This window comes from Saimiri boliviensis, chromosome 12 (assembly GCF_048565385.1).
Source record: "Saimiri boliviensis isolate mSaiBol1 chromosome 12, mSaiBol1.pri, whole genome shotgun sequence".
In the NCBI taxonomy this organism is placed as follows: Eukaryota; Metazoa; Chordata; class Mammalia; order Primates; family Cebidae; genus Saimiri; species Saimiri boliviensis.
Window position 1 is genome coordinate 50,654,350 of NC_133460.1, and position 15,143 is coordinate 50,669,492.

Below are 15,143 nucleotides of genomic sequence, written 5' to 3' on the forward strand. Positions count from 1 at the left end.
TTAGCACTGCAGGGTTTTAGGGTCATGCGTCTCTCCTCCCTGAGGTTCATTTTCATCCTTTGGAAAATGAGGTGGTGTTCCCACGTCCAAGGCCGGTGAAGGCCAAGTGAGCTCAAAGGCTGGTGGTGCTCACTGGGTGGGGCAGGACGGGTGTCACTCTCTGCTCTGTTCTAAGATCACCTGGTCTGAGTCTGCCCTGCCTGCTGTCACAGAACCTGCTGCAGTCCAGATGTTGGGTGCTTGTGATGAGTGCAACAGGGTGATGTGCTCTTCATATAACGGAGCATGGTTGTCACTACGACTGTTGTGACGTGAGAATTGAGCAGAAGGGGCAAGGCAAGAGGACGCTTGGGTGTGCTGGACACACACCCGTGCCAGGTGCACTTGTGAGCACTCTCAGGTGTGCCACCGTTGAGTCCCCATGACATCCACGTAGGTGCTGCCTCCCTCAGCACAGAGAGGAAACTGAGGCTGAGCAGAGATTTGAACCTGGATCTCTTGCCAGCCTGATGGTCCCCGAGTGGCCTTGCCCTTTTCTCCCCACGTGCAGTAAGGTAATCTGATGGGACCCTGTTTCCCACTGAGCTCTCAGTCCAGAGCCCAAAGCTCCTTCTGGTCAAGCCCCTTCTGGGTGCCCCTTGTTCCTTTTGGAAGCTGTGATATTAACACGCGTAAAAACGATCCTAACAGCATCTCACACAATGATGGGGGGAGGAAGTGGCTGTCACAGGCAATCTGGAAAAGATGTATCACTTAAAGGGAAGATGATCAACTTGCTGTTAGAGCCTGTGCCTTGCCCTCTCTCCTTGATACCCCCACCCATCCCCCCAGGGGTCCCCTTCCCCCCGGCTGAGAGTGTGTCTGGCAGCTGGCTGGTGGGGCTGTGCCGGGGCCTTCCCTACAGCATAGCGTCACTGTTCACGCTGGAAGGGACCTTGCTGCTTTATTTGTTCAGTCATTTATTCATCGAGTGCTCGCAGTGCACCTATCTGCCAGGCTCTGGGCAGGCTTGGGGGAAGCCTGCAGCATAGACAGTGAAACCATCACACAAAGCAGAGCTCGAGCTGCATCACCGCAGGCTTGAAAGCAGCCTGAGTCACATCTCAGAGATCCCAGACACAGGGTGGAGGGACTGCTTCTGCCCCAGGGAGGGGGCGCTGTCAGGGAAGGCTCCTCAGGCCCCACATGCCAAATGGGAGGAAGGGCCTCTGGTCATAGGGCCCTGTCTCAGCAAAGGCGGGAGCTGTGTCCCAAGTTGCATTTTGCAGACAAGGACAATGAGGCCTGGAGAGATCTGCCACCTTGCCCAGGGTCACACAACTGACCGCTGGCTCTGCTTGGAGTGAGAGAACTCCTATTTGTACCTAAGGTCAAGAAATAGGGGCTGAGCGCCAAGGGGGTGTCTGTGAAGACTGGAGAGTGTTGTGGATGGTGTCCTGTAGTGGGTGAGGGTGGAAGGGGAGGGAACCAGCCTGGCTAAAATCACAGTGGGGTGGTGGGGGTGGTGGGGAGAGTCGGAGAGAGAGAGGGAGGGAGGCGGGGAGGAAGGAAGGAAGAAAGGAAAGTGGGGAGAGAGAGAAAAGAAAGAGAAAGAAAAAGAAAAGGAAGGGAAAAGAAAGAAGAGATAAAAGAAAACAAATGAAAAGAGAAAAGAATGGTTCCCAGGTCATTAGATCCCATGAGAGGGAGGAGCCTGAGAGAGGCCTGCACTTTCCCGTGTGACTGGTCTAGAGCCAGCCCTGTCTATCTGCAGGACAGTGGTGCCCCAGCCCAGCATTTGGAGCTCCCGTGGGGTGGGAGCACAGCAGGGAGTGAGCAGTCGGATGCTGTTTGTCTCACCTTCACTCTTTGCAGCCCACGTGTGGTTCTGTGCCAGGCGGAAGCTCTCTCTTTAGATGAGAGGCTAGACTCTGTTGCTGACTCCCTGGCTGATCCTCAGTGTCAAATTGATCCTCTGAGTGCTCAGTGCCCCATCTGTGAAATGGGCATAACGTCACTCTGTCTAGATTTGCAGTCACATGTACAGAAAGGCTTTCCAGAGTGAAAGTCATCAGGGAGGTGTTCTCCTGGCAGCTGCTTGATGGAAGCTGCTGGGTTCTCAGCATTGAGATTCCTTTTGGGCAGCTTTTGGGGTGCAAGGGGTGAGAGCAGAGAATGCAAAGGAGAGAAGGAGGTGGAGTCGTGGGACACCTGTGAACCTTTTCATTGACTGGGGGAAAGGGGAAATAAGAAAGGGTGTCCTGGCTTCCCTCTCACCCCTCTGTCTTGGGTTGGGCAGGAGGGGCTGGCAGTGAATTAGCGGGTGGAAGTTGAGCAGGTGGCCACCAGGAGTGGCCTTGGCCTCACCCATAGTTCCGCTGATCATCTGCATGGCCCCTGAGCAAACAGTCTGGACTTGGGAGTGGTGATGGGGTCAGCCTCTGAGAGGCAGAGAAGAGCAGAGCTGAAAATGCCTGGGAGCACCGAGTCTGCCCTGCACTTTCGGAGTGGAGTCAGGACTTCTGAGGGCTATCCTGCGAGAGAATACGGGACAGGCTCAGAACCTGGGGTCTTCCTTTCGATCCTTGGCTCTTGGACTGATGGTCTGAAGACAGAGAAGGCAGCCACTGTGGGCCTCAGTTCCCTTGTCTGTCGAATGAGCTGGCTGGCCCAGATTGGCTCACCATGGAAGATGGACTTCAGGTATGGCAGGAGCGGGCTGGGTGTGGCCAAGCTGCCTTTCTGGCTGGGGGTGAGAGGTGGGGCTGCAGGGAGTAGAGGGATTGGAAGGAGATCTGCACCAAGGGTGAACTTGGTGGTTTACCTCAATTACTTTTGATAAGCTTCGGTTTCTACACTAGCTTTGTTTATTAAATTCATTTTTGATTTTTTAAAAACAGCTCTAATATGTTATTCATATATGATCCAATATGCCCTACTAAAGTGTGCAATTTAATGGTTATTAGTGCCTGCAAAGATATGTGCAAGCATCATCACGGCCTATTTTGGAACATTTTCATCATCTCACAAAGATATCTCTAACCAGGTGCAGTGGCTCACACCTATAATCCTAGTACTGTGGGAGGTTGAGATGGAAGGATTGCTTGAGTCCAGGAGTTTGAGACCAGCCTCAGCAACACAGTGAGACCTTGTTTCTACAATCAATCAATCAATCAATCAATACTTAGTGGTACTACAGGGAGGCTGAGTTGGGAGGATCGATTGAGCCCAGGAGATCAAGGCTGCAGTGAGCCGTGACTACACCACTGCACTCCAGCCTGGGGGCAACAGAGTGAGACCCTGTCTCAAAAAAAGAAAGATGCCCCATACCCTTTAGCTACTCTCCCTCCCCATCGCCCCCAGCCCCTGGCATCCACAGATGTACTTTCTGCCTCTCAGATTTACCTCTTCTGGACATTTCACATAAACAAACTCATAATATGTGGTCCTTGGTGACTGGGTGGTGGCGTCAGGTTTACAGGGTTCATCTTCCTTGTAGCAGGCGTCAGGTTTCATTCCTTTTCATGCCTGGATGACATTGCATTGTATGGATATACCACATCTTGTTTACGTATTTGTCTGCTGAAGGATATTTGGTTTGTTTTCATGTTTTGGCCATTAAGAGTAATGAAGCCATAGACATTGGTGTACAAATACAGGTTCCAGTTTTTTGCTTTCAGTACTTTCGTGTATGGTCCCAGAAGTGGAATTCCTGGAGCATATGGTAATTCTGTGCTTACGTTTTTTTTTGTTTTGTTTTGTTTTTTGTTTTTGAGATAGAGTCTCACTCTGTCACCCAGGCTGGAGTGGTGCAGTGGTGCAATCCTGGCTCGCTACAACTTCTGCCTCCTGAGTTCAAGCAATTCTCCTGCTTGCCTCAGCCTCCCAAGTAGCTGGGACAACAGGTGCATGCCACCATACCAAGCTAATTTTTGTATTTTTAGTAGCGACAGGGTTCACCATATTGGCCTGGCTGGTCTCAAACTCCTGACCTCAAGTGATCCGCCTGCTTCAGCCTCCCCAAGTGCTAGAATTACAGGCGTGAGCCACCGTGAGCCACCGTGAGCCACCATGCCTGGGCCCTATGCTTACTCTTTTAAGGAGCTGTCACTACTTTCTACAGTAGCCGTGTCATGTTACAGTCCCACCAGAACACACACAGGGGTTCCAGTTTATGCACATGCTCACCAACACTTGTTCCTTTTTTTTTTTTTTTTTTTTTTTTGAGACAGAGTTTCACTGTTGCCCAGGCTGGAGTACAGTGGCATGATCTTGGCTCACTGCAAACTCTGCCTTCTGGGTTTAAGCAGTTCTTATGCTTCAGCCTCCTGAGTAGCTGGGATTACAGGTGTGCATCACCACGCCTGGCTAATTTTTGTGTTTTTAGTAGAGACGGGGTTTCACCATGTTGGCCAGGCTGGTCTTGAACTCCTGACCTCAAGTGATCCACCCACCTCGGCCTCCCAAAGTGCTGGAATTACAGGTGTGAGCCACTGCACCTGGCCTCCAACACTTGTTTTATGTGTGTGTGTTTTATAATAGCCATCCTAGTGAGTGTGACCTAGTATCTCATTGTGGTTTTGATTTATAGCTCCCTAATAATAGTGATGGTGAGCATTGTTTCATGGACTTATTGGCCATTTGTATATCTTCTATGAAGAAATCTGCCTCCTTTCCAATTACGTTGTTTTGTTGTTAAGTTTTAGGAGTCCTTTCTATATTTTAGATATTAATCCCTTATCAGGCTTGTGATTTGCAAATATTTTCTGTGGGTTGCATTTTTACTCTATTGATAGTGTCCTTTGGTGCACAAAAGTTTTTTATTTTGATGAAGTCCAATTTATCGATTTTTTTCCGCTTCTTGCCTCTGCTTATGGTGTCATATCCATAGTGTTATCAGTCATTGTTATCTCGAGAAAAGCTGCACAGCAAAGCACCACAACCGTCATTTATTCTCGCTTATGTGTCAGGGGTCAGCTGGAGGGAGGGTCAGCAAATCTAGGCTGGGCGTGACTGAGCTTGACTCTAGGCTTCGCATGGGTTCTGCCTGCCCACTTTTCTGGGGCCAGGGGTCTGCATGGGGTGTGTTCTTCTCAAACTGAATGGCAGGAGCTTAACAGACAAGCCCCTCTGCAGAAGGTGCATGCTCCTGCTAGTGTGGAGGTTGGCCAAAATGGTGTCATGGCCAAGCTCAGCATAAGAGATGGGAGACCCCAGCATGGGTGTGTACGTGTCATTCTACTGCAGAGGAATGGAGGACCGGGATCGAGAATCTGATCAAGCCCAGTGATGGCCAGGGGATGGGAATGAGCTGGCAGGTTTGAGGCCGAGAGGGGCTAGTGTGGCTGAAATATAGCGATCGGGGACAGGGAGGAAAGTCGTATTTAGCAGGTGTATGGAAGATGTTTGTTAACTGAATTAATCAAAAGATGGTATGGAGACTCACTGGCTGGATAGAGATGAATGTGCTGAGATGGGAAAGGCAAGGACTGGAACCTATTTAGGGAAGAAATCAGCTCACTGCCAGAGCTGTTAAATTTTAGAGACACCTGCTAGTGGGCAAATGGCTGTATGAGATGAAGCAGACTCTGCTTGCAAGGATCTGTGGATTCTCTGGCAGCAGGAGGACAAGGGCATGGCCAGCTGTCCCACACATCGGGGATAGATGCCTCCAACAAGGTACTAAGGATGACAGGAACTGAGCCTCCGGTTCCAGCAGGGTTCCAAGGTGGCCTCATAGATGAAGGGCATTTGAGCTATAGGGCAGGGTGTGAAAGGTTGAGCCAGGGGGTGCTCCAGGTGGAGGGAACCACGAGGTCAGGGCACAGGGAGAACACAGGGTGGGTGACTGGCAGTGACCCCAGTGAGGGGGTGGGCACAGGTTTCAGCAACATGCCAGACCTGGGCTGGGGTCTACAGGCTGCTCCCCTGCTGATAAGCTGGGGGATAGGAGGAAGCTGACTTTGATCGCTCCATTCTTGTCTATGTGCCAGGCTGGGGTTGGGGATGTGAAGATTAGGAGCCTCTGTTGTCTTTTTGGAGACTGAGAAAAGAGTGAGAGCCTAGTGATGGCAAAGGTGTGGGAAAATGGCTTTTTCCTCATTATTGTTGGGGGCAGGGGTATAACTTGGTGCACCCTCTTTGGAGGGCAATTTGCCAAGAGCTATGAAACTTTCCTACTTCTAAATGCACCACTACACAAAGATGTGGCAACAAAGATACTCGTCGTGGCTTTCTTTGTCAAAGGAAAAGATTAAGAACAGCCTAGGTGGAGTGCGGTGGCTCATGCCTCTAATTCCAGCACTTTCGGAGGCTGAGGCTGGCAGAGCATTTGAAGTCAGGAATTTGAGACCAGCCTGACCAACATGGTGAAACCGCAGCTCGATTAAAAATACAAAAAAATTAGCCTGGTGTTGGGGCAGGCACCGGTACTCCCAGCTACTCAGGAGGCTGAGGCAGGAAAATTACTTGAACCAGGAAGGTGGAGGTTGCAGTGAGCTGAGATTGAGCCACTCACTGCACTCCAGCCTGGGGGACAGGAAAAAAAAAAAAAAAAAAAAAAAAAAAGAATATCCTAAATGTCTATCAGCAGAGGACTGGTTAAAGTATGGTCCCCCATAAGGCTGGGTGCAGTGGCTCATGCCTATAATCCCAGCACTTTGGGAGGCTGAGGCAGGTGGATCACCTGAGGTCAGGAGTTCGAGACCAGCCTGGCCAGGCTGGTCAAGATGGAGAAACCCGGTCTCTACTAAAAATACAAAATAAGCCAGGCGTGGTGGCGCATGCCTGTAATCCCACCTACTCGGGAGGCTGAGGCAGGAGAATCGCTTGAACCCGGGAGGTGGAGGTTGTAGTGAGCCGAGATCATGCCATCGCACTCGAGTCTGGGTAACAAGAGCAAAACTCCGTCTCAAAAAAAGAAAGAAGGAAAGAAAAATTTGGTTCCCCATATAGAAGGACACCCTGCAGCTGCTAAAAAGAATAAGCCAACTCAGTATGTACTGCAGTGGAACAGTCCTTAAGATACATGGTCGTGTGAAAAGCTAAGAGTCAGATAACATGAGTACCACTCGGATTTTCTTTAAAGAGACATAGAGAACTACGTGCTATGTCATTATGTGAACATACAGAACTTCGGGAATGAGACCTTAAGGGTTGCCTCTGGGAAGGCGGCATGGGGTGGGGAGACAGGAGACTCACTTCCTGCTGTACACCTTTTGTTTAGTTATTTCCTATGTATGTATACTTCCTAAAAGAATAACGTAAAATCAAATACATCTTTTGCTGAATGATTTTTTTAAAGAGTTGGTGAGGGGAACTCAGAGACACTGGGCTTCATGTGAGGGAAGCTGATGCCTGTGGCTCCCCACCCTGGGGGTCTCAGGTCAGGCCCTCCCTTCCCACCCCAGTCACCACCTCATGGAAGTTTCTGGGAGGGATCCAGGGGAGGGCGTAAGAACAGAATAGCCATGAGGTGGTCTTGTCCCCTCTTTTCATCACAGCAGCTTCCCCGGCAGTGGCCTGGATATTGTGGGCTTTGAAGCGTGGTCATCGATGGCCTACAGGGCTTGGCCATTAGCAGCCCTAATGGTGTCGTCTGCAGGCGCCTTCTTGCACGCATGAACCTCTCTGTGTAGCGGTGGTGAATAATCCCCAAATTGTATTTGATTTCTGCAGCGCATTTCTGTATTTCTATTCAAAGTTGAGTGCATCTGATTTTATGGGAATTCATAGCAGTTCAAACTAAATCGTGGCACCCTGCTGTGAAAATCTCTCACTCTCCAGAAACTGAAATGCTGCCCAGATGTCCCCTCCTGCCCTTTCCCTTCCCCCTGCTCTGTTCTCTCGTGTCCCCCTGCCTGCTGGGCCTGTAGGCAGGCAGCCGTGCACCCTCTACACTTGTACCTCTGGACGCGGCTGCAGGCAGAGATGGGAGACAGTCACAGTGTGAGCTTTGCCCTGGGAGTTAGGCACAGAACTGCCTGTTTCCCAGAAGAGGGGAGTATGCCTTACTCCAGCAGTGACACGGAATATGGCTTTCCAGTCTAGGACACCAGGCTTCAACGGGCTTCCTCTTAGGTTTTTTTCTAGGATTCAGAGGTGTTTGATGACACCTCCACAGGTCATGGGGAGCTTTGCAAGGAACCTGGTTTTCTCCAGCCTGGGCAAAGAAGTGGGGACATTTTGTGGATGTATCTCCTGGAAGGGGTGGCAGAACCCAGTTTTGTGTGTGTGTGCATGAACGTATGAGTGTGTGTGTGTGTATGTGTGAGAGTGTGTGTGTGTGGTGTGTGTGCCATATGTGTGTGTGCAGTGTATGAGAGTGTGAGTGTGGTGTGTGTGAGAGTGTGTGCTGTGTTTGTGCTGTGTATGTGTGAATGTGTGTGTTGTGTGTGTGTGTGGTGTATGTGAGAGTGTATGTGTGGTGTGTGTGACTGTGTGTGAGTGTGAGTGTGTGCGGTGTGTGTGGTGTGTCTGTGTGGTGTGTGTGTGTGGTGCGTCTGTGTGTATGTGTGTGTGATGTGTGTGTGAGTGCTTTCAGGCACAAGCTTTTCTTTCACACTGTTGATCCTCACCTGGGGAAAGGAGAGCCCTTAGTATGGGACCAAGTGTCAGCTCTGGGCCTTGTCTCCTGTTCTGAGTTTTAGCCCATTCTGCTGCTCAGGGCTGCCTGCAGGCAGAGCATGAGGGAGCCCTCCTGGTGATGAGACCAATCAGACTTCCTTGCCTGGCAAGGAAAGACCAAAGACCCACGGGATGGAGAGGCAGGGCCTCCCAAGCCGGGACCCACTGCCCAGGATGAAAGGAGTTCCGTGTCCCTAGAAACGTCTGGTAGCAGCCCAGGTAGGAGTGCCAGCCAAAGGACTGCTGAGGATGTGCCCAGCTCCCATAGTCTCCCCTGCTGTTTGCACCTGGGACTCTGGGCTTCAGGGAGGTCTGGAGAGGGCAGGAGAGAACTTCTAATCAGTGCTGTCCATGTGCTCACAGGCTATGGCAAGAATTTGTCAGGGACATCAGTGAGGCCACTGATCATCAACACATCAAATGCTTATTATAGAAGATATTCGAAATGCAGAAAGCAGGTAGAAGAAAATAAACCTTCCCATAACCTCACCACTCACACGACACCCTGACATCACCCCACAGTGCCGTATGGACACACCCCTGCACACATTCACACTAGGAATCCACACACTATCCTCTGTTGCTTCTTGGGGACGTCCTACAACTGAGCCAGTCCCCTGTTGGGTATCTGTCATAAGTAATGCAGCAGTGGACATCCCTGTGTCTTGGTGTTCACGTACAGCCATGGCGATTTCTTCAGCTGAAGTTCCAGAGGCAGAATTGCAAGGTCATAGGGTGTATGTGTTTTCAGGCTCTTCAGACAATTTTCAAAGACGGATTGGTTCCCTGCCCAGTTGCATCAGCTTGGGGTGTGGGGGCCCTGCTGATCTTCCCCCAGGGACAAAGGTATCAGCCTTGAGGGGCAGGTGGTGGAGAGAGGCAGTGGCGGGTGAGGAGGTGGGAGTCCTGCTCACCCCTGATGGTGCATGCGTTCTCCTATTGCTTCTGGTTCTAGGAGCAATGCATGTGAGATGCCAACAGCCTGAGGGGGCAGATGAAACAGCAGTCAACCCACCACCCTAGCCATTGCCTTCTTCCTGGCATATGCAGCTTGCCTCCTGCTGCATACCTTGGCTGTGAGCATGCTGGAATTCTCACCAGGCTCTCTGACCAGATGCCAGGGTCTTGCCCAGGGACTTCCTATCAGGTGCCTCAGCAGGGCCCTCCCCTGGGTCACATGTCGGAGCTCTTCAGGGATTGGGGCTGAGGCTGGGAGCCTGGCCGTCAGAATGCAGTTCAAATTCAGACTTGACACTTATTAGCTGTGCGACTTTGAGCAAGTTGTTCAACCTCTCTGAGCCCCAGTATGTAGAGAACATTGTCTATCACAATGACTGGCATATAACATAGACTCAGTAAATGTTAGAATTATGAATCTGACATCTGTGTAGCTTGAGCCCTGAAGGCTGGGAGCCCTGGGATTTTCTCTCTTCTGATGGCCCTGGGCAGTGACAGTCTGTTTCACTCATTTCACACCAGCACATGTTTCCAGTCATGGCCGTGTGTTCTCATGACCCTATGTTCCCCCACTGTGCTCGGCACAAAGTTTGGCATGAAGAAGGATGTTGGGAATTGGAGTCTGAGGGTTCTGGGGCCTGGCCATGTGTCTCCTTGGCAGGGGGCTCTAAGCAGCACTTGGGAGATTTGGGAGCAGCTGGTTGTGGTCCTGCTCGTACCTCTGGAGCAGATCTCTGGCACCTATCCCAGGTCCAAGCAGGAAGCCCAGCACAGAAAGGTGTGTCTGTGTTTCCTGATCCAGTGGGGAGATGTGAGGGTTGGTGGGAGCTCAGGCCCCATCCTGAGGGTGAGCAGCCTCATATGGTGGAAGAGGCTACTTGACTGTGCTGAATGGAAGGGGAGGAGGCCCAGAGGCCGGGGGAACAGCTATTGTACAGATCAGAGTGAGGTCAGGCTCTCCCTGGGGACCCATGCTGCTTGCCGCAGCTCCAGTACTGAGGACTGCCAGCAGGCAAAGCAGAGTGCCTCACCACACCAAGGCTGAAGATCAGGGCTTAGGGGTCTGTCTCTTTCCACTGTCATCAGCTTCTGCTCTCTCTGGGCCTTACTCTCCTCCTATAGCCAGAGGAGCCAGTGGAATAACAAGATCTGGAACCTCAGGGAAAACCCAGCAGCAGGGTGGAGCCCTTCAGGCCCAGCTGCTTTGCTTTACCCTGTGGAGCCTGTGCCACCTTGACCTAGGAGGATGGAGCTCAGGTGGTCCTTGCTTCTGGATGCTCTGGAGGCAGTCCCTGCTAATACTGCAGAATTAGGGCTGTGTGCATCCACCCCTGACTGATGGATCGGGGCACTGAGGCAGTCTGATGGCCTCTGATGGGGAAAGAACAGGCACTTAAGGAGAGAGGCTGGGGGCCCAGTGTGCCCAGTGGTGTTGGAGCCTGAGGCTGCACTGTGGAAAGCGAAAGGCGTGATGCACGCATGCACATTGTGTGCAGGCGCACACGTCCTGGCAGACATTCATCCCGTGTTGTGTGGTGCGTGTTGTGCTCCATGAGGGAGGGGCCATGCCTTCCCCTTTTACATAGTCCGGAAACAGGAGCAGCAGCATGGTGTGATGGAAATAGCAGGAGATTTGGATTCGGGACGACATGGTCAGTCCTAGAGTGACCTCTTTGAGCCTCAATGTCCTCGTCTGTAAAATGGGAACAAGAAGACCTACTTCATAGAGATATTTTGGAAGATTGAGTAAAAATAATCCCTGTGAAAATCCTTGGCCTGTGGGATTGCCTAACAAGTGTTCATTTTCTTCCTTCCTTCCTCTCACTGCAAACTTCCTGCAGCACCCAGTGGAATGGTGTGCTCTCCCCAACTATTTGTGGATGATGTTCTTGGCAGATGTTGTTTAATTCTTCTAACATCTCGTTTGGAATGGCAGAGGGCTGGAGTTTTTTCTGTAGAAGACACTCACTCACTGTGAGATGTCAGATTGTCACTTAATTGCCCAGTGCCTCGGTTTCTCCACTTGTAAATCAGGGATAATGTTGGCGGTGCTGGCTACCTTCTTTGCAGGATGTGATAGGGGAACGCATGATAACAGATGGAAAGTGGTTTGAACGTTTAGAGAAAGGCATCTTGCTCAACCTCACTAGTACTTAGGGAAATGCAAATTAAAGCAGCAGTGCTCTACCATTTTTCATGTGTGCGATTGGCAGCCATTTAAAAGAGAGATCACTTCCAGGTGGGCACATAGACTCTCTCATCTACCGCTGGAGGGGCTGCGAATTGCCACAGCCTTTTCCAGAAGATAGTATGGCGGTATCTAGTAAAAGTTCACATACACACTCTAGGTTGCATTTGGTTGACCCAGCACTCCCACTGTTGGAGAACCAAATTGAAGAGCCAAATCCCAACACAGTTATGTGCAGGGAGATGTGCATGGTGGCATTGCTCATGGGGGCGGGAACCTGGAAACATCCAAATGCCCGTCGGTAAGGGATGAAATCTCCATACGGAACATCCATACCGTGAGCTATTATTATCTCCTAAAAAGGAGGTAATTCTAAGCAATGTTGGCCTGGAGTGTTGTCTGTGGAATTTCATGATGTGCAAAAAGCACGTTGCTTTTATGTAGACTCCATTATTCTCAAAGTAAACAGTAGCCTCATGGCTCCGTACATGTGTGTAATGGTAATATTATTTTTTGGGTGCAGAGAAAGGCCTGGTAGGATGCATGCCAGGCCCTGCCTGCCCATTCTGGGCATGATCATGTTTGGCTCACAAAGTGTTCCTTACAAATTGAGTTATTTGCCAACATTTAAAAATTGAATTCATGTGAAAAGCCTGATTTCTAGTTTTTCATTGAGAAAAATCAGAAGCTCCGCCACACTGGGCCCACATTCCCTCTTGGCTGAAACACATCAGCAGCTGCCACTTCTGGACAGAGAGCATGTGGCCTCCAACTGGCCATCATCCCCACCCACGCAGCATTACCCTCATCTAAATTCCCTGCTGGCCTCGTAGGCATTTCAGTTTGCAACCCCTGTGATAGGCTGTTAATATTCAGAAACTCAAGGCAGTGGAAATGCAGGGATAGGATGTGTAGGGGGATGAGTTGCCCTTTATTATTCAAATACATCTTAGACTCTTTTATTCTTCTTCAGGCGTGGTGGTTCACGCCTGTAATCCCAGCACTTTGGGAGGCTGAGGCAGGTGGATCACCTGAGGTCAGGAGTTCGAGACCAACCTGGCCAACATGATGAAACCTCGTATCTACTAAAAATACAAAAAAATTTAGCTGTGCATGGTGGCCGACACCTGTAATCCCAGCTTCTCAGGCGACTGAGGCAGGACAATTGCTTGAACCTGGGAGGTGGAGGTTGTGGTGAGTCGAGACCATCCCACTGCACCCCTGCCTGGGTGACAGAGTGAGATTCTGTCTCAAAAAAAACCTTTTATTCTTCAAATGACTGTTTCATACATTATAATTAAGGTGTTTTAAGTATAGTATTAGAAGGCAAGTAAAAGGGGACTGTGGAGTGTTGTATGTCATGTTGGTCGGGAACTATCTGGCAGGGTCTCCTCATTGTTCACTGGGGACGTGGGCTGAGAGGGATTGAGGCCCCTCCAGGTCCAGAATTAAGGGGTCTGAGCTCTGAACTCTCAGCTCTTTCTTGATCCCTCACCCCTGTATCTTGGCAGGGATGTGGAAGTCTCTCCAAAAATCCCTTCTCCAACTCCATTCACTGCCCTGAGTCTTTCCTGGTCACTTACTGATAAGGGAGGTAGTATCCCAGCTTGGGTCTTGATGCTGGTTCTGTTTGCTAGTTGGAGGTCTCTGAACAAGTTGTCTAATGGCTCTAATCCTACTTTGTGAGCCAGGGAGATGAATGCCTCCCAGGCCAGATGCACAGTAGGTGCACATGGAAGGGTGATGTGTGGGAGTCTGGCCCTGCACTACCAGGGCCGACAGTTCCATAGGAGGTTACAATTCCCAGTTGGTGAGTGTGGCTTCCCTGGTTTTACTGCTGGGCTCCAGGGAGGCCTGCTCCTGAGCTGCTGGAGGACCAGGGCCCTGATGGAATGGGACCAGAGCAGGGGCTGCTGCCATGGTGGGAGAGAGTTGTCTACCCTCCTAGCCACCCTTAGAAATAGGATTGGGTCTTGCAGAACCTCTGTCAGCTGAACCCCAGATCTCGCTAGAGCTAGCTCTGAGCCCTTCAAAGTCTAGCTTTAGCCTCCACAGACTTGCTGTGGGGCCCTGGGAAGGTCACCTCCCCTCTCTGTGCCTCTTCAGACACCATGGCCTGCTGCATCCCTTCATATCCAAGGTTATGGGATAATATGGTGAATATTAAAAAAAAAAAAAAAACAGGAAGAGATATGCTCATTGGGCACTGGTGGTGGGCCTGGGCTTGTTGGACTTGCCAAAGCCACTGTTAGACCCCTGTCTTCCTGGTCAGTACCCAGCTCCGGAATGCTGTCCCCAGGATAACCAGGCTCTGTCACTCTTGGGGGATATGGTCCTGGAGGCTAAAGGCAGCAGCCCCTCCCTCCATCCACTGAGCCTAGAATATGTCACTCTTTGCCCAGAGTCCCCTCGAAGGACAGCCAGCCCCGGTGAGGGCCAAGAGAACCCAATTGGCCCCAGCCCCACCCAGTGACTTGCAGGCCACTGTGCTATACCCAGGATTGAACAATGTTAAAACTAAATGATGCAGACCCTGTCTTTTTTCCCATGTGCTCCCCCACCCTCCATCTGAGTTGATTCCTTCCCCTCCCTTCCCAGCCCCAGTTCTCTCTGGAGCTTCAGAGGTGGGAGGGGCTGAGGAGCAGTCCCCATGTCCCCCAGGAGGCTTCTCACCCTCTTTTCCTTCTTTGTGTTTCCAGGAGCCATGAGGTGCCATGTTGCCACCAGCTGCCACGTGGCCTGGCTTTTGGTGCTGATCTCTGGATGCTGGGGTAAGTCCAGTCCTCCCTGTGTCTACCCCACGGGCCAGCTTCTGCACAGGAGGCCAGGCTGGAGAGTGTTGGGGCTGGTGGTTCAGCTTTGTGCTGCGGGACTCTGGAGACGCTGCCTTGCTGTGTGACTGAGGCACACATTTCCCTCTCTGGCCTCAGTTGCCTTCTGGAGCTCTCATAGGGCTGAAAATACCAGTTGTCCCCAAAGTCTGGGGCACAGGAGGGAATGGGAGAAGCCTTGAGAAATACTTGAGCTCTAAGGGACGGAGGGATCTGTGACCATGAACCGTCCTCCTCCTAGGGTGTAGGGACTGGCCACAGCTCTGTTCAGTTCCACAGCTGTGTTCTGAGCACCTACTGTGTGCACTGTGCTTGACTTACTGCACCCACCTCTGGGGGAATGGAGGAAATAACTCATTCTCAAGAAATTCAGAGGCTGGCAGGGGAGAAAGGCACACATAGGTTTTCCTTTAATGCAGGGCGAATAGAGTGGTAATGAAGGATGGATACAGCGCCAGGGGCGTCCATCAGAAGAAAAGAGGAATTGGGCCTCAGGACAGGAGAAACCCAGCAGAAGGGTCCTCATTCGATCTGGGCTTTGAAGACCAAGAAGTAGTTTTAGA

At 51.0% G+C, this 15,143-nt stretch overlaps 1 protein-coding gene across 5 annotated transcripts in view; it reads left to right on the forward strand.

The window, feature by feature from the left end:
* The window catches only part of CDH23 (cadherin related 23), a 423,515-nt gene that overhangs the window by 29,114 nt on the left and 379,258 nt on the right, over window positions 1-15,143 (forward strand). For all 5 annotated transcript variants that reach the window (XM_074382361.1, XM_074382354.1, XM_074382359.1 and 2 more), the window contains exon 2: window positions 14,449-14,520. In XM_074382361.1, the coding sequence (XP_074238462.1) occupies window positions 14,454-14,520 (67 nt within the window). In that variant the 5' untranslated portion in view covers window positions 14,449-14,453. The remainder of the gene's footprint in view (window positions 1-14,448; window positions 14,521-15,143) is intronic.